The sequence below is a fragment of the Staurois parvus genome, unplaced genomic scaffold (assembly GCF_062004578.1).
Source record: "Staurois parvus isolate SC_StPar_1 unplaced genomic scaffold, SC_StPar_1.0 ptg002110l, whole genome shotgun sequence".
Lineage (NCBI taxonomy): Eukaryota > Metazoa > Chordata > Amphibia > Anura > Ranidae > Staurois > Staurois parvus.
Window position 1 is genome coordinate 249,596 of NW_028319906.1, and position 24,162 is coordinate 273,757.

Consider the following 24,162-nt stretch of genomic DNA (forward strand, 5'->3'; position numbering starts at 1 on the left):
GTTTAGCTGCGTTTGCATACCGCGTTTATGAGCGTTTGCGTTTAGAAGCGTTTTTTTAAAGATAACCTCAGGAGACCCTCCTAAATGCCCAGAATGCACTAAAAAACAGTAAAAAATTATAAATTTATAATTTATATTATATTAAATTTGCATTTATATTAAAATTATACATTTTATAAATTTATAAAAAAAACTATTAAATTAAAAAAAAAATTTTTTTGTGATATGGTGCTGCGTTGCTGTAACTGACATGTCATGCAACACTGTACATAAATGAAAATTATGTCCTTTTTTCCCCCACAAGTAGAGCTTTCTTTTTGGTGGTATTCGATGCGTTTTTTTGCACTATAAACGAAAAATGACCGATAATTAAAGTGTTTACTAAAATAATTGCATTACCATGTTCCACTGTCTAGACAGAGGGTCAGGGGTTCTGCATCCTCCTAGGGCAAAATGAAAACTCCTACAAGCTGTAACCAGTGCTCTTCTGGATACTGATAGAAGTCACAAGACTGCTCTATACTGCTGATGAGAAAAGGTATTTAGCAGTTTATATTTACTAAAATAATTGCATTTCCATGTTCCACTGTCTAAGCCAGGGGTAGGCAACCTGCAGCTCTCCAGCTGTTGCAGGACTACAAGTTCCATCATGCCTCTGCAAGTCATAGCTGTAACTGTCAGTTTTGTAATGTTGCAATGCCTCATGGGAAATGTAGTTCCACAACAGCTAGAGAGCCGCAGGTTGCCTACCCTTGCCTAGACAGAGGGTCAGGGGTTCTGCATCCTCCTAAAGCAGAAAGAAAACTCCTTTAACCAGTGCTCTGTTGAACATTGCCCCACGCAGTGCTAATTACCGCTCAGCTATGAAATACAATGAGGATCATTCATTTTCTTCAGCTGCAGTATTAAGCGACTATTTGCATGAAAATTGCATCGATCGCTCTGTTTGGCCCATTTTGCAGCCAAAATTCTTTTTTTTTTGTAACTTCAGTACTCCACTTCTGTCCTGATCAAGCGCCATCTCGCTAGACAACCAGCCATTCCCCGCCGCTCTCCGTATTTATAGCATTGCTTTCATTATATTCCGCGGAAAAGTCGATAACAATTAACCACTTCAGCTCCGAACGAATTAGGCTCCATGTACACGGGACGCTTCTGAACGATGGAAACTGACTGCTGGAAAACGTAGGTTAAAAAATGTCTGTTTAGCCGCGTTTGCATTCCGCGTTTATGAGTGTTTGCGTTTAGAAGCGTCTTTTAAAGATAACCTCAGGAGACCTTCGAAATGCCCAGAATGCAATAACAGTAAAAAATTAACTATTACATTCAATAACAATTAACCACTTCAGCTCCGAATGATTTACCCCGATCATGACCAGGCCATTTTTTTTTTTTTGCAATATGGTGCTGCTTTACTGTAACTGACAATTGCGCGTTCATGCAACGCTGTACATAAATGAAATTCATGTCCATTTTTTCCCCCACAAGTAAAGCTTTCTTTTTGGTGGTATTTTTTAAAGATAACCTCAGGAGACCTTCCCAAATGCCCAGAATGCACTAAAAAATAGTAAAAAAAAAAAAACGAATTCAGACATTTTGATAGAAATAGAGAGGGCAGAAGCAGAGAGAGCAGTATGTGCTGAGATTATATAACCAATATGTGAAAATAAAATATAATAAATAATATATAATATAACCACAAATAATAGCGCTCACAATGTTCATTTATATTTTGTGAGCGCTATTATTTGTGGTTATATTATATATTATTTGGGTTATATTATATATTATTTGTGGTTATAATATATCTTTTTTTGTGGTTATATTATATATTATTTGGGTTATATTATATGTTATTTGTGGTTATAGTATATATTATTTGTGGTTATATTATATATTATTTGTGGTTATGTTATATATTATTTGGGTTATATTATATGTTATTTGTGGTTATAGTATATAACATTTGGGTTATTTTATATATTATTTGGGTTATATTATATAATATTTGGGTTATTTTATATATTATTTGGGTTATATTATATAATATTTGGGTTATATTATATATTATTTGGGTTATATTATATAATATTTGGGTTATATTATATATTATTTGGGTTATATTATATAATATTTGGGTTATATTATATATTATTTGATTTATATTATTTGTGGTTATATTAGATATTATTTGTGGTTATATTATTTGGGTTATATTATATATTATTTGTGGTTATATTATATATTATTTGTGGTTATATTATTTGGGTTATATTATATAATATTTGGGTTATATTATATATTATTTGGGTTATATTATATATTATTTGGGTTATATTATATATTATTTGGGTTATATTATATATTATTTGGGTTATATTATATTTGTGGTTATATTATATATTATTTATTTTATTTTATTTTCACATATTGATTATATATTTTGGGCTATTGATGTATAATAGCAGCTCCTATACTATATTTCATGGTACTACAGGGGTGAGGGGTGATGATGTAGACTTTGGAATGTATTGATATATTATTAATATTATTTACCAGGGTTTATATATTATTTACATAAGAATGTGTTGAGATTAGTTGTCTTTTTTTTTTTTGTGGTGTTTGGATGTGTTCGGCTCATTTCTGTGCAGAAATTATTGCAGCAGCGTCTAACAGATTTTTCTTTCATGCGAAACCTCAAAGTTTGGTGTACCGGGTCCATTTGAGTACCGGGAAAACGCTTTGCATGCATCTTTCATGATGAAAAAAAGGCTCTGGACAGCATCTGGAAATGGAAGAGTTAAAAAAAATCTTCCAAACGCAAATGCTTATAAACGCAGTTAGCTGCGTTTACAAGCGTTTAAAACGCCGGTAAAATTTACTCTGGAACGCAAGCTTGGTGCTTTCAAAAAAACGTCTGCACTGTACATGGAGCCTTACCCCGATCATGACCAGGCCATTTTTTCTTTTTGCGATACGGCGCTGCGTTACTTTATCTTGACAATTGCGCGGTCATGCAACACTGCACATAAATTAAATTTATGTCCTTTTTTTCCCCCTACAAGTAGAGCTTTCTTTTTGGTGTCTAGTGTGTATTACTAGACAGGTTTTTTTTTCTTGGGAGAGTGCATGTGATCAGCACAGCCTGCCTGTCTAACACTTAAAAATAAATAAATAAATACATTTCTGCTATAAAACATATCCAATATTTTTTCATTTTTAAACATTTCTGCTATAAAACATTCAATATTTATTTTTTTTAATTTCTGCTATAAAACAAATCCAATATTTTTAATTTTAAAAAAAAATCTGCTATAAAACATCCAATATTAATTTTTTTTTATTTCTGCTATAGAAATTATCCAATATTTAATTTTTTTTTTATTTCTGCTTTAAAACATCCAATATTTATTATTTTTTAATTTCTGCTAGAAAACATATCCATTATTTTATTTTTGTTTTAATTTCTGCTAGAAAACATCCAATATTTAATTTTTTTTAATTTTCTGCTGTAAAACATATCCAATATTAAATTTTTTTTTATTTCTGCTATAAAACATCAAATATTTATATAAAAATTAAATTTCTGCTATAAAACATATCCAATATTTTTTCATTTTAAAAATGTCTGCTATAAAACATTCAATATTTTTTTTTTTTTAATTTCTGCTATAAAACAAATCCAATATTTTTAATTTTAAAAAAAATCTGCTATAAAACATCCAATATTAATTTTTTTTTATTTCTGCTATAGAAATTATCCAATATTTAAATTTTTTTTTATTTCTGCTTTAAAACATCCAATATTTATTCTTTTTTAATTTCTGCTATAAAACATATCCATTATTTTATTTTTGTTTTAATTTCTGCTAGAAAACATCCAATATTTAATTTTTTTTAATTTTCTGCTGTAAAACATATCCAATATTTAATTTTTTTTTATTTCTGCTATAAAACATCAAATATTTATATAAAAATTAAATTTCTGCTATAAAACATATCCAATATTTTTTCATTTTTAAAAATGTCTGCTATAAAACATTCAATATTTTTTTTTTTTAATTTCTGCTATAAAACAAATCCAATATTTTTAATTTTAAAAAAAATCTGCTATAAAACATCCAATATTAATTTTTTTTTATTTCTGCTATAGAAATTATCCAATATTTAAATTTTTTTTTTATTTCTGCTTTAAAACATCCAATATTTCTTCTTTTTTAATTTCTGCTATAAAACATATCCATTATTTTATTTTTGTTTTAATTTCTGCTAGAAAACATCCAATATTTAATTTTTTTTAATTTTCTGCTGTAAAACATATCCAATATTTAATTTTTTTTTTGATTTCTGCTATAAAACATCAAATATTTATATAAAAATTTAATTTCTGCTATAAAACATATCCAATATTTTTTCATTTTTAAAAATGTCTGCTATAAAACATTCAATATTTATTTTTTTTTAATTTCTGCTATAAAACAAATCCAATATTTTTAATTTTAAAAAAAATTCTGCTATAAAACATCCAATATAAATTTTTTTTTATTTCTGCTATAGAAATTATCCAATATTTAAATTTTTTTTTATTTCTGCTTTAAAACATCCAATATTTATTCTTTTTTAATTTTTGCTATAAAACATATCCATTATTTTATTTTTGTTTTAATTTCTGCTAGAAAACATCCAATATTTAATTTTTTTTAATTTTCTGCTGTAAAACATGTCCAATATTTAATTTTTTTTTTATTTCTGCTATAAAACATCAAATATTTATATAAAAATTAAATTTCTGCTATAAAACATATCCAATATCTAAATTTTTTGGGGGGCATTGTATTTGACTTTTTAAATAATATCATGAGTTTAAATGAATATGAATTTATTTTCACCACCTTTTCGGCCAATAGGATGCTTTTACACTGATCAGTTATTGCGGCGCTTTTGTTTAAAAAACAAAAAAGCACAAGAAACTTTCAAGAAAAATGCATCCCTTTAAATTTAATGTATGTCTTTACACTGGTCTATTGCACTTCCCTTGCGGTGTTCAAAGGAGGTTCACACCATACAGGCGCAACAGAGCGTGCGCATGTTCCCACGTGTCTTGTGTGCAGAAGTTTATTCATTTCAACAAGATGCCCTACGTGTGAGAAACGTGTAAAAGAAATCCCTGACCATTATTTTTTTTCACCCAGGTAGGGTGCCATTATTTTTTTTTCCAGGTAGGGTGCCATTTTTCTTCTTTTTCCAGGTAGGGTGACAATATTCTTTTTTTTTTTTCCAGGTAGGGTTATTATTGTTTTTTTGTCCAGGTAGTGTGCCATTATTTGTTTTTCCAGGTAGAATGACGTTATTTATTTTTTGAGGTAGGGAGCAATTATCCTTTTTTTTCCAGGTAGGTGACATTATTTATTTTTCCAGGTAGGGAGCAATTTTTTTTTTCAGGTAGGGTGCCATTATTGTTTTTTCCAGATAGGGTGCCAATATTCTTTTTTTCCCAGGTAGGGAGCCATTATTCTTTTTTTCCAGTTAGGGTGGAATTATTTATTTTTCCAGGTAGGGAGCAATTATTCTTTTTTTTCCAGGTAGGGTGCCATTATTTTTTTTTCCATGTAGGGTGCATATATTCTTTTTTTCAAGTAGGGCGCCAGTATTCTTTTTTTCCCAGGTAGGGTGCCATTATTCTTTGTTTTCCCCAGGTAGGGTGCCATTATTCTTTGTTTTCCCCAGGTAGGGTGCCATTTTTTTTTTCCAGGTAGGGTGCCATTATGTTTTTTTTCCACGTAGGGTGCCAATATTCTTTTTTCCCCAGGTAGGGTGCCATTGTTTATTTTTCCAGGTAGGGTGCCATTATTTTTTTTCCAGGTAGGGTACTATTATTTTTTTTTTCAAGTAGGGTGCCAATATTTTTTTTTCCAGGTAGGGTGCCATTATTTTTTTTCCAGGTAGGGAGCAATTATTTTTTTTTTCCAGGTAGGGTACCATTATTTTTTTTTTCCAGGTAGGGTACCATTTTTTTTTTTTCCAGGTAGGGTGCCAATATTTTTTTTTTCCAGGTAGGGTGCCATTGTTTATTTTTCCAGGTAGGGAGCAATTATTTTTTTTTCCAGGTAGGGTACCTTTATTTTTTTTTTTCAAGTAGGGTGCCAATATTCTTTTTTCCCAGGTAGGGTGCCAATATTTTTTTTCCCAGGTAGGGTGCCATTATTCTTTTTTTCCAGGTAGGGTGCCAATATTTTTTTTCCCAGGTAGGGTGCCATTATTCTTTTTTTAAGGTAGGCTATCTTCATTTTTTTTCCCAGGTAGAGAGCAATTATTTATTTTTTTCGTCCCGGTAGCGTTGCTTATTTTTTTTTCCAGGTAAGGTGCCATTATTCTTAATGGGGCCCCAAACACGGTGTGATTGTCGCGCGGCAGAATTACGCAAAACAAACGGTTAAAATCCGCACTAAGCGCATCTCCCAAAAGGCAGCAGGTTCTTCTTTTGGTTGACAAACGTGCGTAGCGCAGCCCATGGACGCGAACGTGCTGCCCTATGTGCGCAGCGCATTTCCACGTGTAAATCGCGCTTTAAAAAAAAAAACCCGCCTTCGTTGTTGCTACGCGAGGATTGAACGGGGACTCTAAAGGCAGGGACTGATGTGAACGCTCTTACTACATTGCCGCTATATAAACGCAGGAAAAGAATCCATTCGCCTCCCTATGCTGCTCAATAGACCGACGCCTTCCAAGCTGTTTTATTTTTATTTTCTCCCCTCCTATCGGTCGCCTATTACAGAAGCTCGCATTGTGCGTTCGCCAACAAAGTGATTCTGCGGTAGTTTTTTTTTTTTGCAGCCTTAGCATAAATCGGTCATATGATGTTCCGCTGCAGAATTCAATTTCACAGTTCAGTTGGGTCCTTGATTATGCTGCCAAATTCAGATTAATGTTCGCTTAACTAACATGAATCAGGGGAGTCCTGGCTGACAGCCAGCGGTAATGCCGCGGGTTTGATGGCGGTGTCTCTGCCCCGGACATCTCCGAGCCCTGCTACTGATATTGACTGATTAAATGAATTCAGCGCTGTAATTATTTGTAATAGGAATGCATTAGAGGCGCGGCGGAGTCCTCCTGGAGCTCGCGGTGTTGTGAAGACGTCGCTGAACGCATCGCATTGTGCGCATTTCATTTACAACGTGTTTTGGATTTGGAGGATATTTTGTGACGGTTCTCATGCTGTAAGTGGGAAGGAAACTCCTAAATCTGTCATTGTTCGGCCCCATTCGCACCTAGCGTTCTTCGCATTTTTGCACGCTTTTTATTGCTTTTTTTGGTGCATTTTTGCGCTACGCACATTCAATTCATTGGGCGGCAAAATTCAATTCATAAGTGCAACAAACATATGAGAAGCTCCTCTACCGGCATTTTAAATGGGAAGGAATCTCCTAAATCTATCATTGTTAGGCCCCATTCGCACCTAGCGTCTCCTGTGTGCACATTTTTGCATGCTTTTTTTAGCCTTTTTTTTACATTTTTGCGCATTGGGCTGCCCTAAGTGCAACAAACCTACGAAAAGCTCCTCTACGGGCGTTTTACTTGGGAAGGAATCTCCTAAATTTATCAATGTTAGGCCCCATTTGCATGCTTTTTTTTAGCTTTTTTTTTTAATTTTTGCGCATGGGCTGCCCTAAGTGCAACAAACATATGAGAAGCTCTTCTACCGGCGTTTTAAGTGGGAAGGAAACTCCTAAATCTGTCATTGTTAGACCCCGCTCACACCTAGCATCTCATGTGCACACATTTTTGCATGCTTTTTATTCCTTTTTTTTGGTGCATTTTTGCGCTACGCGCATTCAATTCATTGGGCGGCAAAATTCAATTCATAAGTGCAACAAACCTATGAGAAGCTCCTTTACCAGTGTTTTAATTGGGAAGAAAACTCTTTAATATATCATTGTTAGGCCCCTTTCACACCTACGTCTCCTGCGCATTTTTGCATGCTTTTTATAGCTTTTTTTTTTTGCGCTACATGCATTCAATTCAATGGGCTGCCCTAAGTGCAATAAACATATGAGAAGCTCCTCTACCGGCATTTTAAAAGGGAAGGAAACTCCTAAATCTGTCATTGTTCGGCCCCTTTCACACCTACGTCTCCTGCGCATTTTTGCATGCTTTTTATAGCTTTTTTTTTTTGTTGCTCCTTTTTTGCGCTACATGCATTCAATTCAATGGGCTGCAATAAGTGCAACAAACGTATGAGAAAACCCTCTACCGGCATTTTAAATGGGAAGGAAACTCCTAAATCTATCATTGTTAGGCTCTATTCGCATCTAGCGTCTCCTGCGCGCATATTTTTGCGGGCTTTTTTTTTGCTACATTTTTGCACTACACACATTCAATTCATTGGGCTGCCCCAAGTGACAACAAACCTACGAAAAGCTCCTCTACCGGCGTTTTACTTGGGAAGGAATCTCCTAAATCTATCATTGTTAGGCCCCGTTCGCACCTAGCGTCTTCTGTGTGCACATTTTTGCATGCTTTTTTTAGCTTTTTTTTAAAATTTTTGCGCATTGGGCTGCCCTAAGTGCAACAAACATATGAGAAACTCCTCTACCGGTGCTTTAAATGGGAAAGAAACTCCTAAATCTGTCATTGTTAGGCTCTATTCGCACCTAGCGTCTCCTGTGTGCACATTTTTGCATGCTTTTTTTTTTTTTTTTGGTGCAATTTTGCGCTGCATGCACTCAATTCATTGGGCAACAAAATTCAATTCAATTCATAAGTGCAACAAACTTTTGAGAAGCTCCTCTAATGGCATTTCAAATGGGAAGGAAACTCCTAAATCTGTCATTGTTCGGCCCCATTCACACCTAGCGTCTCCTGCGCATTTTTGCATGCCTTTTTTTGGTGCATTTTTGCGCCACGCGCATTCAATTCATTCAATTTATTGGGCGACAAAATTCAATTCATAAGTGCAACAAACATATGAGAAGCTCCTCTACCGGCGTTTTAAATGGGAAGGAAACTCCTAAATCTGTCATTGTTCGGCCCCATTCGCACCTAGCGTCTCCTGCGCATTTTTGCGTGCTTTGTTTACATACAATGTATCTCTCTCATACAATATATCTCTCTCGTACAATGTATCTCTCATACAATATATCTCTCTCGTACAATGTATCTCTCATACAATATATCTCTCTCGTACAATGTATCTCTCATACAATATTTCTCTCATACAATATTTCTCTCATACAATATATCTCTCATACAATATATCTCTCATACAATATATCTCTCTCATACAATATATCTCTCTCATACAATATATCTCTCATACAATATATCTCTCTCATACAATATATCTCTCATACAATATATCTCTCTCATACAATATATCTCTCATACAATATATCTCTCATACAATATATCTCTCTCATACAATATATCTCTCATACAATATATTTCCCATACAATATTTCTCTCATACAATATATCTCTCATACAATATATCTCTCATACAATATATCTCTCATACAATATATCTCTCTCATACAATATATCTCTCATACAATATATCTCTCATACAATATATCTCTCATACAATATATCTCTCATACAATATATCTCTCATACAATATATATCTCTCATACAATATATCTCTCATACAATATATCTCTCATACAATATATCTCTCATACAATATATCTCTCATACAATATATCTCTCATACAATATATCTCTCATACAATATATATCTCATACAATATATCTCTCATACAATGTATCTCTCATACAATGTATCTCTCATACAATATATCTCTCTCGTACAATGTATCTCTCATACAATATATCTCTCATACAATATATATCTCATACAATATATCTCTCATACAATATATCTCTCATACAATATATCTCTCATACAATATATTTCTCATACAATATATTTCTCATACAATATATCTCTCATACAATATATCTCTCATACAATGTATCTCTCTCATACAATATATCTCTCATACAATATATCTCTCTCATACAATATATCTCTCTCGTACAATGTATCTCTCATACAATGTATCTCTCATACAATATATCTCTCATACAATGTATCTCTCTCATACAATATATCTCTCATACAATATATCTCTCTCGTACAATGTATCTCTCATACAATATATCTCTCATACAATATATCTCTCATACAATGTATCTCTCATACAATATATCTCTCATACAATATATCTCTCTCATACAATGTATCTCTCATACAATATATCTCTCATACAATGTATCTCTCATACAATGTATCTCTCTCACAATGTATCTCTCATACAATGTATCTCTCATACAATATATCTCTCTCATACAATGTATCTCTCTCATACAATGTATCTCTCTCTTCCCGGGGGGCGGGCTTCACAGTGACTGATCACTGTGATAGCCAGTCAGAGACAATCCCAGCGACCAGGTGATCCGGAATCCGGAGTTTCGGGTCCAGATCGTTAGTACGTGCCCCTGGGGCTTACAATGAGACCCCGGTCCCTGTGCTGGGAGCGTGCCGTGTGCATATTTGTGTGAGGTTGGAGTCAAGGGGTTAAAACATATGTAAACCCTTATAATGAACTTCCCCTATCTGCCCCCTTTCGGTCAGTTAAATATACCATTGCATCGTTCAGTAGGTGCAAAAAGTACCCCTTGATCCTGCCAGAAATCTCATGAGCTCATAACTGTGTTTTCTGCCTGTGCTGCCTTCTTATTAGTTACATTGTTTCCAGCTATCCCTGAGAAGTACAGTACTCCATTCCCCTATGTTATGGAGACAAGGAGGTGTTCTGTAGTCCTGAGTACCAATGCTGCTTATCTATAGATACAGTACAATGAGAGAGCGTTGTCACCCTTGGACAGGAAGTGTGTTACTGGCAGGATCACCAAGTGAAATGAAAGGGGGGGGGAATGTAAAAAAGAAAACTAATGCAGCCACTACATCAAAGAACTGGAAATCTGCAGTATATAGCATTTTTGTTTTGGGGTTTAAATACACTTTAAAGTGATTCTAAAATTATTTTATTTTTTTTTGTAAAATAACAAGCACCATACATTTTCCCCTGCTGCTCAGACCCCCGAGTGCCCCCACCCCCACAGTGCAGCTTCTCTGCTTCCCACCGGCAGCGGCAAACTCATAATAGGACTCTTCAAGATGGAAAGTGAAGGAAGGGTCTGGTAAATATGTCAAATTTACAAGGCCCTCCCTTTCCTGAAAGAACACAATAAGTGATTGGTACCAGCCACTCACTGTGTTCATTCATAACTGAAGCATAGTAGACTGTGTTTTGTTTCGGGGAGGGCTGTCAGGTAGGCTGTATGGGGCCCCTTGGTTTCTAACAGCAACCCTACCCACATCCCTAGCACCCTCTGCTACTTGGCCTTGGTATTACTGTAAGAAATGTGTCTATAGAGAACTTTAAAAGCAAATGTAAAACATTTATTGGGTCTTGAAAAAACGACTCAACCAGAATATCAAGCAACACATAGAGGAGTACCTACAGTTTCCCACGAGAGAGGATGACATCCTTCTGACTATGGTAAGTGCCAAATGCTTGAAGCCAACAGACCTGAGGAAAATAGATGGGATGGTCATGGTTTCCCCTTAACCTCCCTGGCGGTATTCCTGAGTGTAGCTCGGGGTAAAGTTTCAGCACCACAAGCGGTAACCCCCCCCCCCGAGCTACACTCGGGAATACACTGCAGCGTTGCTCCGGGATCTCTTCTGCACTTACCTTGTCCTGCGCTCCCGCGATGTCCCTCCTGCAGTGTCCCCGACAATGTCCTCCGGCCGATGCCGGCATCTGTCTTCCGGGTTCCGTTCCCTGCGACGTCGGGACGTACGGGGGACGGAACTGGCGGGAAATTTAAAAATGTTAAAAAGTGACATTCACTAAATACACTAAAATCACATAGTATAACATTCCTGTATCAAACCATTTCACATACATTTTGTCCCGAGTGCTTTGTCCGGCGCCCTGCCTGCATTTTTACTGTTCTTTGTGCCTGGAAACTGAGAAACGTCCATGGCGTCCAAAAAGTGTCCCTTTAGGTCAGACGCGGTTTTAGACCGGCTAGAGAACAGCGATAGTAAATCAGAACCACTTGCAGAATTGAGTGATAATGATTCGTGGGGGAAATTCCTCATCAGACACTGAAAACGATTCTGCGACTTTGCTCAGCGATGTGCGAACTTGGCGCTATATTTCACATTTCAGTGTTTTTGGTTTGATTATATTATTGAATTAAATTTATTATTATTTTTTTTATGATTATTTATTAAATTATAATTTATGATTTCGTGTTTCAAATTTTATCATACCCGGGATGTTTACTAGATTCTTGTTCAGACAGATTTCAGTGAGTTATTCCTAAAAATTACAGGCCTACAATTAAAAAAACAACATATTTCCATGCAAAAAAAGTACCGCTTTGAGCACAGAAATACTGACATAATCAGACCGCTAAGGAGGTTAAGCAGATGTCTGGCATTGGTTGATCCTCTTAGCAGTTCCCTTTTTTACTATCATAAACTATACACTTATAAACATGCATGCCTCCTTGAACCTGGAGTTTATAGTTACGAGCCCTCCAACATAGAACCAACCAGGAGTGATGGTCTTTTCATGTCTGTATGGTCAATTGTCCTCTAGCAAAGGGCAATGACCAGGGGCGGACTGACAACTCATGGGGCCCCCGGGCAATAGGGGATCATGGGGCCCCTGTGTCCATGCACAAACTCAAAAAAGCCTATGAAAAAGGTACCAGGGGCATCTCATGGGGCCCCCTACTGACCCCGGGCCCTCGAGCAGTGCCCGAGTTTCCAAATGGTCAGTCTGCCCCTGGCAATGACTCAAAACTGTCTAGCTTTATATCTGCATAACGAACATTTATAACATTTGATTTCTACTTTGTTTTACAGGCAGACTACGACCGAGCACAGGTATCCATGAGCCCTCCGCTCACCGGATCTGATACATATCCTCGAGGTCCTACCAAGCTACCTCAATCCCAAACCAAGCCCACTTACCCCTCAAGTAGTTACCAGTATCCATCAGTTTACCATAAGCCATCTCCCTACCACCAACCCCAACTTCACGGGAGCCCACATTTCATGTCCACAGGTTCCTACCCCAGCTCTCCCAGTACAACGTCGAGTGTTTACCCCCCTCCCAGTTGGGGCTCAGCCTCTGATCAACAGCCATCTAGAGTCTCTCATGAACAGTTTAGGGCAGCTCTGCAGCTGGTGGTCAGTCCTGGAGACCCTCGAGAGTATTTGGATGACTTTATCAAAATCGGGGAGGGCTCCACAGGCATTGTTTGTATTGCCACCGAGAAACACACGGGAAAGCAAGTCGCTGTGAAAAAAATGGATCTCAGGAAACAGCAGAGACGGGAACTACTCTTTAATGAGGTACGTGGTTTATTTTAACCTACGGTGAAGGAATCATTTCAAAGCTTCGGCTCATTGATACAATGGCGTTGACCTATGAGAAATTACAAAATGATGGCCAGGGTTCATAATAATATGGGAATGCAATAATAAATTGGGAATTGAAATAACGTGTTGATCAAATCTATCCTATGGCAGCACGTAAGAAATGTTTCTTTGTATTGCCAAGGTTGTGCTTTGACATCCTGCTTATGCAGGCCATAGATGGGTCGAAAATCGGCTGATTTTTCGGCCGAAAAAAAAAAATCAGACGATTTTCGCACAGTTAATGGGTTCATTGGTCGACCATTTTTCTGGATTTTGGCACATCGGTGAGGTTGGAAAAAAATCGTCTGATTTTGCTGATCGGCCGATTTTCGCAGCAGTGATGGGCAATTTGGCCGATCTTTTCACCAATAAAAAAAAAATCTGCGCATGAGCCGTGACCTGCAAGAAGAAGAAGAATTCCAGTCCGCTATTATATTTGACATGAAAAAGTCTTGCGGTTGCAACAAATGTATCCGTTTGTATCCGAATAAAAACATCTGTATCCGAAATGGATACAAATGGATACATTGTTGCAACCGCTATACTTTTTAATGTCAAATATAATAGCGGAACTCTCTGCAGGGACAGAAGTAATTAAATGCTGGCCGTAGACGGGATGAAAATTGGTCAATTTTTTTTTACCATTGGTGGTAACGTCGGCCTATTGAACAACCGATTTTTAGGTTTTTTTTTTTTTTAAAAACAGCCGGTTTTCGACCCGTCTATGGCCCGCATTAGAGTCTAGTAGTAAATATTATTTATTATTATTTATTTCAGGTACTTACAGTGGGGCAAAAAAGTATTTAGTCAGCCACCAATTGTGCAAGTTCTCCCACTTACAAAGATGAGAGAGGCCTGTAATTGGCATCATAGGGAGACCTCAACTATGAGAGACAAAATGAGAAAACAAATCCAGACAATCACATTGGCTGATCTGGAAAGAATTTATTTGCAAATTATGGTGGAAAATAAGTATTTGGTCAATATCAAAAGTTCATCTCAATACTTTGTTATATATCCTTTGTTGGCAATGACAGAGGTCAGACGTTTCCTGGAAGTCTTCACAAGGTTGGCACACACTGTTGCTGGTATGTTGGCCCATCCTCCATGCAGATCTCCTCTAGAGCAGTGATGTTTTGGGGCTGTCGCTGGGCAACACGGACTTCCAACTCCCTGCAAAGGTTTTCTATGGGGTTGAGATCTGGAGACTGGCTAGGCCACTCCAGGACCTTGAAATGCTTCTTACGAAGCCACTCCTTCGTTGCCCGGGCGGTATGTTTGGGATCATTGTCATGTTGGAAGACCCAGCCATGTTTCATCTTCAATGCCCTTGCTGATGGAAGGAGGTTTGCACTCAAAATCTCACGATACATGGCCCCATTCATTCTGTCCTGTACATGGATCAGTCGTCCTGGTCCCTTTGCGGAGAAACAGCCCCAAAGCATGATGTTGCCACCCCCATGCTTCACAGTAGGTATGGGGTTCTTTGGATGCAACTCAGCATTCTCTCTCCTCCAAACACGACGAGTTGTGTTTCTACCAAACAGTTCTATTTTGGTTTCATCTGACCATATGACATTCTCCCAATCCTCTTCTGGATCATCCAAATGCTCTCTAGCAAACTTCAGACGGCCCCGGACATGTACTGGCTTAAGCAGGGGGACACGTCTGGCACTGCAGGATCTGAGTCCCTGGAGGCGTAGTGTGTTACTGATGGTAGCCTTTGTTACGTTGGTCCCAGCTCTCTGCAGGTCATTCACTAGGTCCCCCCGTGTGGTCCCGGGATTTGTGCTCACCGTTCTTGTGATCATTTTGACCCCACGGGGTGAGATCTTGCGTGGAGCCCCAGATCGAGGGAGATTATCAGTGGTCTTGTATGTCTTCCATTTTCTAATCATTGCTCCCACAGTTGATTTGTTCACACCAAGCTGCTTGCCTATTGCAGATTCAGTCTTTCCAGCCTGGTGCAGGTCTACAATTTTGTTTCTGGTGTTCTTTGACAGCTCTTTGGTCTTCACCATAGTGTAGTTTGGAGTGTGACTGTTTGAGGTTGTGGACAGGTGTCTTTTATACTGATAACAAGTTCAAACAGGTGCCATTGATACAGGTAATGAGTGCAGGACAGAGGAGCCTCTTAAAGAAGAAGGTACAGGTCTGTGAGAGCAGAAATCTTGCTTGTTTGTAGGTGACCAAATACTTATTTTCCACCATAATTTGCAAATAAATTCTTTCCAGATCAGCCAATGTGATTGTCTGGATTTTTTTCCTTATTTTGTCTCTCATAGTTGAGGTCTACCTATGATGCCAATTACAGGCCTCTCTCATCTTTGTAAGTGGGAGAACTTGTACAATTGGTGGCTGACTAAATACTTTTTTGCCCCACTGTATATAGCGCCGTCAATTTTTACATATATATTGTACATTCACATCAGTCCCTAACCCTCAAGGGGTGTACAATCTAAGGTCCCTAACTCACATTCATACATACACATACTAGGGACAATGTAGACAGGAGCCAATTAACCTACCAGCATGTCTTTGGAATGTGGGAGGAAACCAGAGTACCTGGAGAAAACCCACACAGGCACAGGGAGAACATGCAAACTCCAGGCAGGTGGTGCCATGGTTGGGATTTGAGCCAACAACCCGAGTACTGCCAGGCAGAAGTACAAAAAAAGAGACACGAGACTTGTATATTGAGAATAATTCGGTAGCACTTATAGGCCGAGGGCCTTAACCTCTTGCCGTCCGCCTGCTGTTTATAAACGGCAGGGCGGTGGCAGTCCAAGGTCGGGTTGCCGTTCCTAAACGGCACCCGCCTTTTCTAGCTGTGCGCGCTCCCTAGGAGCGCGCACCACCGCGATCCGGTGTCCGCTGTGTCCTCCGGACACAGTGAAACACCGATCGTCGGACGGGACCTCTGTACGAGGTCCCGGTCATGTGATCACTGATTGGCGAATCAGTGATCACATGCAAAGTAGTAAACAAGATGTCACTTGTGACATCATTGCTTACTACGTGTGAAATCTGTGAATGATCACAGAGGTCACATGGTACAAGGCTATTCACAACAGCCTTGTACCATGTGACAAGCTGTGACCAATCACAGCTCACTCAGTATTTCTCAATGACTGCAAGAATGCAGACAGAGAGAAAGAGAAATGATTGCTTTTACATCCTATATGGGTGTAAAAGCAATCAGTGTAAAAAAAAAAAAAAAAAATCTTCATCACCCCCCACAAGTAGTACAGTGTCACCATGGTGACACTGTACTGCTAGGGTGACAGTATGTAAAAATAAAAAATAAAAATAAAAAATAATATAAAAAAAAATAAAATAAAAATGTAAAAAAAAATGTTTAAAAATTATAATGTTTGGTTATAAACTAATTTTGATTTTTTTTTTTTACTAAAAAAATAACGGAATAAATTTTGGCCAAGGATTAGGATGAAATATTATTTATTTGCAAAATTTTATTAAAAAAAACACTTTTTTTCAAAATTTTTGGACTTTTTCATTTACATAGTAAAAAAAATAAAAATCCCAGCGGTGAATAAATACCACCAAAATAAAGCTTTATCTGTCTCAAAAAAATGGTAAAAAATTCATATGGGTACAGTATTGCATGACCGCGCAATTGTCATTCAAAGTGTGATAGCGCTGAAAGCTGAAAATTGCCCTGGACAGGAAGGGGGTAAAAGTGTCCGGACAGGAAGTGGTTAACTACACATACGAAGGCCATGAAAGAACGGAGGGATGAGGGAAAGGAGGAGAACTGGGTGGAAAACCAGGGAAGGGGGATATTCAGAAGTAAAGGAGGTGGAGGGTCTACCTTGTTTCCAGAACCAGAGGATCTCATGAGTTACGGGCGAACATTTTGCCGTGCAAACTGGCCTGTCTGCGCACACCTTCACATTCTCAAAAGGAAAAGAAAAAAATGCACAAAGAAAAACAATAAGGGAAGAGAATATTTCTCAGAGGGCGATTGCTAGCCTCTGAGTTCACACCATACAGGTGTACCGGCACGTCTTGAGTAGGCCCGCCCATTCATTCCATTGGGCTGCACTACACGTGAGAAACGCGCAAAAGAAGTCCCTGCCCCTTTTTCAAAATCACGCAGCACCATACCCAGTACTTTGCAAAAAATGGGTGCGTTAGCAGATGTGTGTGGCTGCCAAAAACAATTAATGGCACCACCGTGTGTCTGCTAATGGGAAAACGTGTTTCCGGTCGATGGGAAAGCACAGGATTTTGGGCGGGTTCCTGACACATACACAAGGTGTGAACCTAGCCTAATTGATGCTGCTAGACAAGTTGCCATCAGTGCCGGATTAAACTCTATAGGGGCCCCTAGGCAGTTGAAACTTTGCGGGGCCCCCTTACAGTCTTCTGGAGGTTTCTTGTGCTCTAGTGGGATAACATTGAACTAAGTGGTGTGCGCGTCAGCCGCTAGACGGAGGTTCCCATCACTACTGGACATTACACAGAAGTACTGTAGGCTGCATCAACATTTTTTTCAAAATGTTCTGTCTTTTTTCTTTATATGATGATAAAATAATAAAAAAAAACCCAGTGGTGATCAGGTACCACCAAAAGAAAGACAATGAACCAAAAAAAGTAAAGAGGGGGAATTACTGTACCCTCAATATACAGGGGACTTTAAAGGCACCATACTAGTACATCACCACCAAAAGAAAGCTCTATTGATATCAATTTTATGCAGTTTCAGTGTTGCATGAGCGCGCAATTACCAGTTAAGGCAGCGCAGTGCCGAATATCGAAATATGGCCTGGTCATGAAGTGGGGGGGGGGGTATCGTCCGGAGCTTAGTTAAAGTTTCATGTTAGGAAATGTTTGCATGTGTACAATGCATGGACAACATTTTAGGAAGGGTCTGTGTGCTGTACATGAACCCTGAAGCATTAGCCCTCATCATCATTTTTGAGGACTGCAGCATGCAGCCAGGGATGGATGACAACTCATGTGGGGGGGGGGTCAGACCCCCCTGAACCCCCCCTTATCTACGCCCTTGGCCCTCATGCACACGGGACGTTTTGACGTTTTTTTAGATTTTTTTTAACCAAAAAAAATGTTTTTTTGGTCAAAAAAAGTCAAAAAAAGTCAAAAAACGCTGGTTTGCATGGTTTTACCGTGTTTTCCCACATTTTTAAGCCTTTTTCAGTGTTAAAACGTTTTAATAGCTAAAAAGCTCCTCTAGAAATCCACTAGTCCTGGGTTTTTTTCCCAGCCAAAAAAAGTTGATTCCAGTCTATATACAGTCAGGTCCATAGATATTGGGACATCGACACAATTCTAACATTTTTGGCTCTATACACCACCACAATGGATTTGAAATGAAATGAACAAGATGTGCTTTAACTGCAGACTGTCAGCTTTAATTTGAGGGTATTTACATCCAAATCAGGTGAACGGTGTAGAAATTACAACAGTTTGCATATGTGCCTCCCACTTGTTAAGGGACCAAAAGTAATGGGACAGAATGATAATAATAAATCAAACTTTCACTTTTTAATACTTGGTTGCAAATCCTTTGCAGTCAATTACAGCCTGAAGTGTGGAACGCATAGACATCACCAGACGCTGGGTTTCATCCCTGGTGATGCTCTGCCAGGCCTCTACTGCAACTGTCTTCAGTTCCTGCTTGTTCTTGGGGCATTTTCCCTTCAGTTTTGTCTTCAGCAAGTGAAATGCTCAATCGGATTCAGGTCAGGTGATTGACTTGGCCATTGCATAACATTCCACTTCTTTCCCTTAAAAAACTCTTTGGTTGCTTTTGCAGTCTGCTTTGGGTCATTGTCCATCTGCACTGTGAAGCGTCCAATGAGTTGTGAAGCATTTGGCTGAATATGAGCCGATAATATTCCCGAAACACTTCAGAATTCATCCGGCTGCTTCTGTCAGCAGTCACATCATCAATACATTCAAGAGAACCAGTTCCATTGGCAGCCATACATGCCCACGCCATGACACTACCACCACCATGCTTCACCGATGAGGTGGTATGCTTAGGATCATGAGCAGTTCCTTTCCTTCTCCATATTCTTCTCTTCCCATCACTCTGGTACAAGTTGATCTCGGTCTCATCTGTCCATAGGATGTTGTTCCAGAACTGTGAAGGCTTTTTTAGATGTTGTTTGGCAAACTCTAATCTGGCCTTCCTGTTTTTGAGGCTCACCAATGGTTTCCATCTTGTGGTGAACCCTCTGTATTCCCTCTGGTGAAGTCTTCTCTTGATTGGTGACTTTGACACACATACACCTACCTCCTGGAGAGTGTTCTTGATCTGGCCAACTGTTGTGAAGGGTGTTTTCTTCACCAGGGAAAGAATTCTTCGGTCATCCACCACAGTTGTTTTCCGTGGTCTTCCGGGTCTTTTGGTGTTGCTGAGCTCACCGGTGCGTTCCTTCTTTTTAAGAAAGTTCCAAACAGTTGTTTTGGCCACGCCTAATGTTTTTGCTATCTCTCTGATGGGTTTGTTTTGTTTTTTTCAGCCTAATGATGGCTTCACTGATAGTGACAGCTTTTTGGATCTCATCTTGAGAGTTGACAGCAACAGATTCCAAATGCAAATAGCACCCTTGAAATGAACTCTGGACCTTTTATCTGCTCATTGTAATTGGAATAGTGAGGGAATAACACACACCTGGCCATGGAACAGCTGAGAAGCCAGTTGTCCCATTACTTTTGGTCCCTTAACAAGTGGGAGGCACATATGCAAACTGTTGTAATTCCTACACTGTTCACCTGATTTGGATGTAAATACCCTCAAATTAAAGCTGTCAGTCTGCAGTTAAAGCAAATCTTGTTCCTTTCATTTCAAATCCATTGTGGTGGTGTATAGAGCCAAAAATGTTAGAATTGTGTTGATGTCCCAATATTTATGGACCTGACTGTATGTATGGACACCTAGGATAACATGCTGGGGGGTTTACTTGATGTGGAAAAAAACATCAAACGCCAAAAACAGCCGCTGTAAAAACGTCCCGTGTGCGTGAGGACCAGGGGCGGACTGACAACTCATGGGGCCCCCGGGCAATAGGGGATCATGGGGCCCCTGTGTCCTTGCCCAAACTCAAAGAAGCCTATGAAAAAGGTACCAGGGGCATCTCATGGAGCCCCCTACTGACCCCGGGCCCTCAGGCAGTGCCCGAGTTTGCAAATGGTGAGTCCGCCCCTGGCGAGGACTTACAGACATGCACTATTTCAATAAAGAAAATACAGAATGGTTCAAGAGTTCAAATGTTTTTTTTGTCCTTGTATCCACAGGTAGTGATCATGAGGGACTACCACCATGAGAATGTTGTGGACATGTATAATAGTTATCTGGTTGGAGATGAACTGTGGGTGGTCATGGAGTTCTTGGAAGGAGGAGCCCTGACGGACATCGTCACCCACACCAGGTAGGCCGTGTGATGGTTTGGAAGAATTCATTGAAGTACGGGAATCGGCGTAGGATTTACTGGAAGTGCAGATAGCTTTGTGAAAAAAAAAATTACATTTGTCATTTTCCCAGCTGGGGAACCCCCATTGTCACCGGGACAGCAAGTTTCGGTTCACGCTACTGCAACCTGCAGTGCAACTTTGGCAGGCGACTTCCTGGCAACTTGAGTACTACTTTGATGCGACTTTGAAGCTGGGTAATCTTCCTGTAATGTCGGATCCAAATCACATCAATATGGATGAGGATCCAACTCGAAGGCGACTTCCATTAAAGTCTATGGGCACAAGTCGGATAGAAGTCGCTTGAAGTAGTACAGGAATCTTTTCTAAAGTCGGGGTGCTAATTAAGATGGCTCTCATTGACCAACATGGGATTTCACATGTCATGTGACTTGGGGGTCTCACAAGTCGGATCCCAAGTGTGAACCGGGCCTTAGTCAGGAGAATTTCAAAATGTTCACCAGAACAGGAAGTGAGGGGAAGTCTTCCATGGGGTCACCTGTTTGAGTAGTAACTGTCTAAGAATAGATTTCTCCTCACTAGAGAGATTTTCTCTCACTGTGTCTGGAGCAGGAAGTGAAGGAAAGTCTCCCCAATGGGAAGCAGACAACGAAGAGAAAAAACAAAAACCTGACGAGTTGTACACATTCCATAGGCTGTCCAAAACTCATCTAGATGTTGAGTTGTCACCAGAACAGCAGTAAGGGGGAAATCTTCCAATGGGGGGAAGTACTCAGGTGACAACTGTCTAAGACGGTCCTTAAAATATTTTCTCTCACTTCCCATTTTGTCTTCAGGACAGGAAATGGAGAGAAATCTCTGCAAAGGGATGGAACTGGCAAAATAAACCAGACAAGGGTTTTAACCCTTTCAATACTCCGCCATTTCTCAGCCTTTTTTCAGTCGTAGCGCCCATTACAAATATGCAGATTCTGGGGGCACCCCAATCTAAAAATGTAAAACATGTAAATGTTACTTATCAATAGATACCTGACCCTGGAATGATTCACATAACCGCCCAGATGAAATGAACCACATTAGAACCCCCACTTCATATCAGAGGTCCCCCTATCACATCAGAGGCCCCCCCTACCCCTTCATATCAGAGGTCCCCCTCTCACATCAGAGGCCCCCCTACCCCTTCATATCAGAGGTCCCCCTATCACATCAGAGGCCCCCCTACCCCTTCATATCAGAGGTCCCCCTATCACATCAGAGGCCCCCCTACCCCTTCATATCAGAGGTCCCCCTATCACATCAGAGACCCCCCTACCCCTTCATATCAGAGGTCTCCCTATCACATCAGAGGACCCCATTCCCCTTCATATCAGAGGTCTCCCTATCACATCAGAGGCCCCCCTACCCCTTCATATCAGAGGTCCCCCTATCACATCAGAGGACCCCCTTCCCCTTCATATCAGAGGTCCCCCTATCACATCAGAGGCCCCCCTGCCCCTTCATATCAGAGGTCCCCCTATCACATCAGAGGCCCCCCTACCCCTTCATATCAGAGGTCCCCCTATCACATCAGAGGCCCCCCTACCCCTTCATATCAGAGGTCCCCCTATCACATCAGAGGCCCCCTACCCCTTCATATCAGAGGTCTCCCTATCACATCAGAGGCCCCCCTACCCCTTCATATCAGAGGTCCCCCTATCACATCAGAGGCCCCCCTTCCCCTTCATATCAGAGGTCCCCCTATCACATCAGAGGCCCCCTTCCCCTTCATATCAGAGGTCTCCCTATCACATCAGAGGCCCCCTTCCCCTTCATATCAGAGGTCTCCCTATCACATCAGAGGCCTCCCTACCCCTTCATATCAGAGGTCCCCCTATCACATCGGAGGCCCCCCTACCCCTTCATATCAGAGGTCCCCCTATCACATCGGAGGCCCCTCTTCCCCTTCATATTAGAGGTCCCCCTGTCACATTAGAGACCCCCCTACCCCTTCATATCAGAGGTCTCCCTATCACATCAGAGGACCCCATTCCCCTTCATATCAGAGGTCTCCCTATCACATCAGAGGCCCCCCTACCCCTTCATATCAGAGGTCCCCCTATCACATCAGAGGACCCCCTTCCCCTTCATATCAGAGGTCCCCCTATCACATCAGAGGCCCCCCTACCCCTTCATGTCAGAGGTCCCCCTATCACATCAGAGGCCTCCCTACCCCTTCATATCAGAGGTACCCCTATCACATCAGAGGCCTCCCTACCCCTTCAAATCAGAGGTCTCCCTATCACATCAGAGGCCTCTGCCTCCTCATTCGCTTAGACAGCAAGTGGGAGCCATTGGCTCCTGCTTGTGTCAATCACAGCCAGTCAGCAAATGAGAAGAGAGAGGGGTAGGGCCAAGCCACAGCTTCCTGTGTGAATGAATACTCGGAGCAGCAGGTGCCCCCATAGCAACCTGCTTGCTATGGGGGCACCGGACAGAGAGGAGAGCCTGTGGGGGACCTGAGAAGAGGATGATCAGGGCTGCTCTTTGCAAAACTATTACACAGAGCAGGTAAGTATAACATGTTTTTTTTTTAAATAGGAACCTTTAGTATCACTTCAAAACAATTAGTAAAAAAAAGAATTAGTTGCAGGGTTAGCTTATGTGGCAGCCCCTCCCCCTCCCCCTCCCCCTCCCCTGAATTAATGCTCAAAGAAGGCTATAAAACATATCAATTAAAATTAAAAAAAAAAATTTCTATATTTTTTTCAAATGTTTTATTGTTTTAAAGCTCACATTGAGCATTTGTTTGTGTTTGGAGCAGTGGGCTCAACTTTCTTCAGATGGTGGACCTAAAGTGCGGCCCTCGGAGTCACCAAAAGGCTACACATAAAATTCAGGGAATATTCATTATCAGAGACAGCAGACACACAACAGGATATAGTCAAAGACTATGGGCATGATACTGGAGGTGGTCAGAGACTGCACACATCATACAAGAGATGGTCAGAGACTGGGGACATGATACAAGAGGTGGTCAGAGACTGTGAAGATAATACAAGAGATGGTCAAAGACTACAGACATATTAGAAGAGATGGTCAGAGACTGCAGACAAGATTCAAGAGATGGTCAGATATTGCAAACATGATACAGGAGATGGTCAGAGACTATGGATATGATACAAGAGATGATCAGAAATGGCATACATGATACAAGAGATGGTCAGAGACTGCAAACATGATATACAAGAGATGGTCA

General features: G+C 39.8%; 1 protein-coding gene across 3 annotated transcripts in view; it reads left to right on the forward strand.

Annotated features, from left to right (window-relative positions):
* The window catches only part of PAK5 (p21 (RAC1) activated kinase 5), a 211,932-nt gene that overhangs the window by 170,366 nt on the left and 17,404 nt on the right, over positions 1–24,162 (forward strand). For all 3 annotated transcript variants that reach the window (XM_089664941.1, XM_089664942.1, XM_089664943.1), the window contains 2 exons: positions 12,948–13,439; positions 20,793–20,926. In XM_089664941.1, the coding sequence (XP_089521067.1) occupies positions 12,948–13,439; positions 20,793–20,926 (626 nt within the window). The remainder of the gene's footprint in view (positions 1–12,947; positions 13,440–20,792; positions 20,927–24,162) is intronic.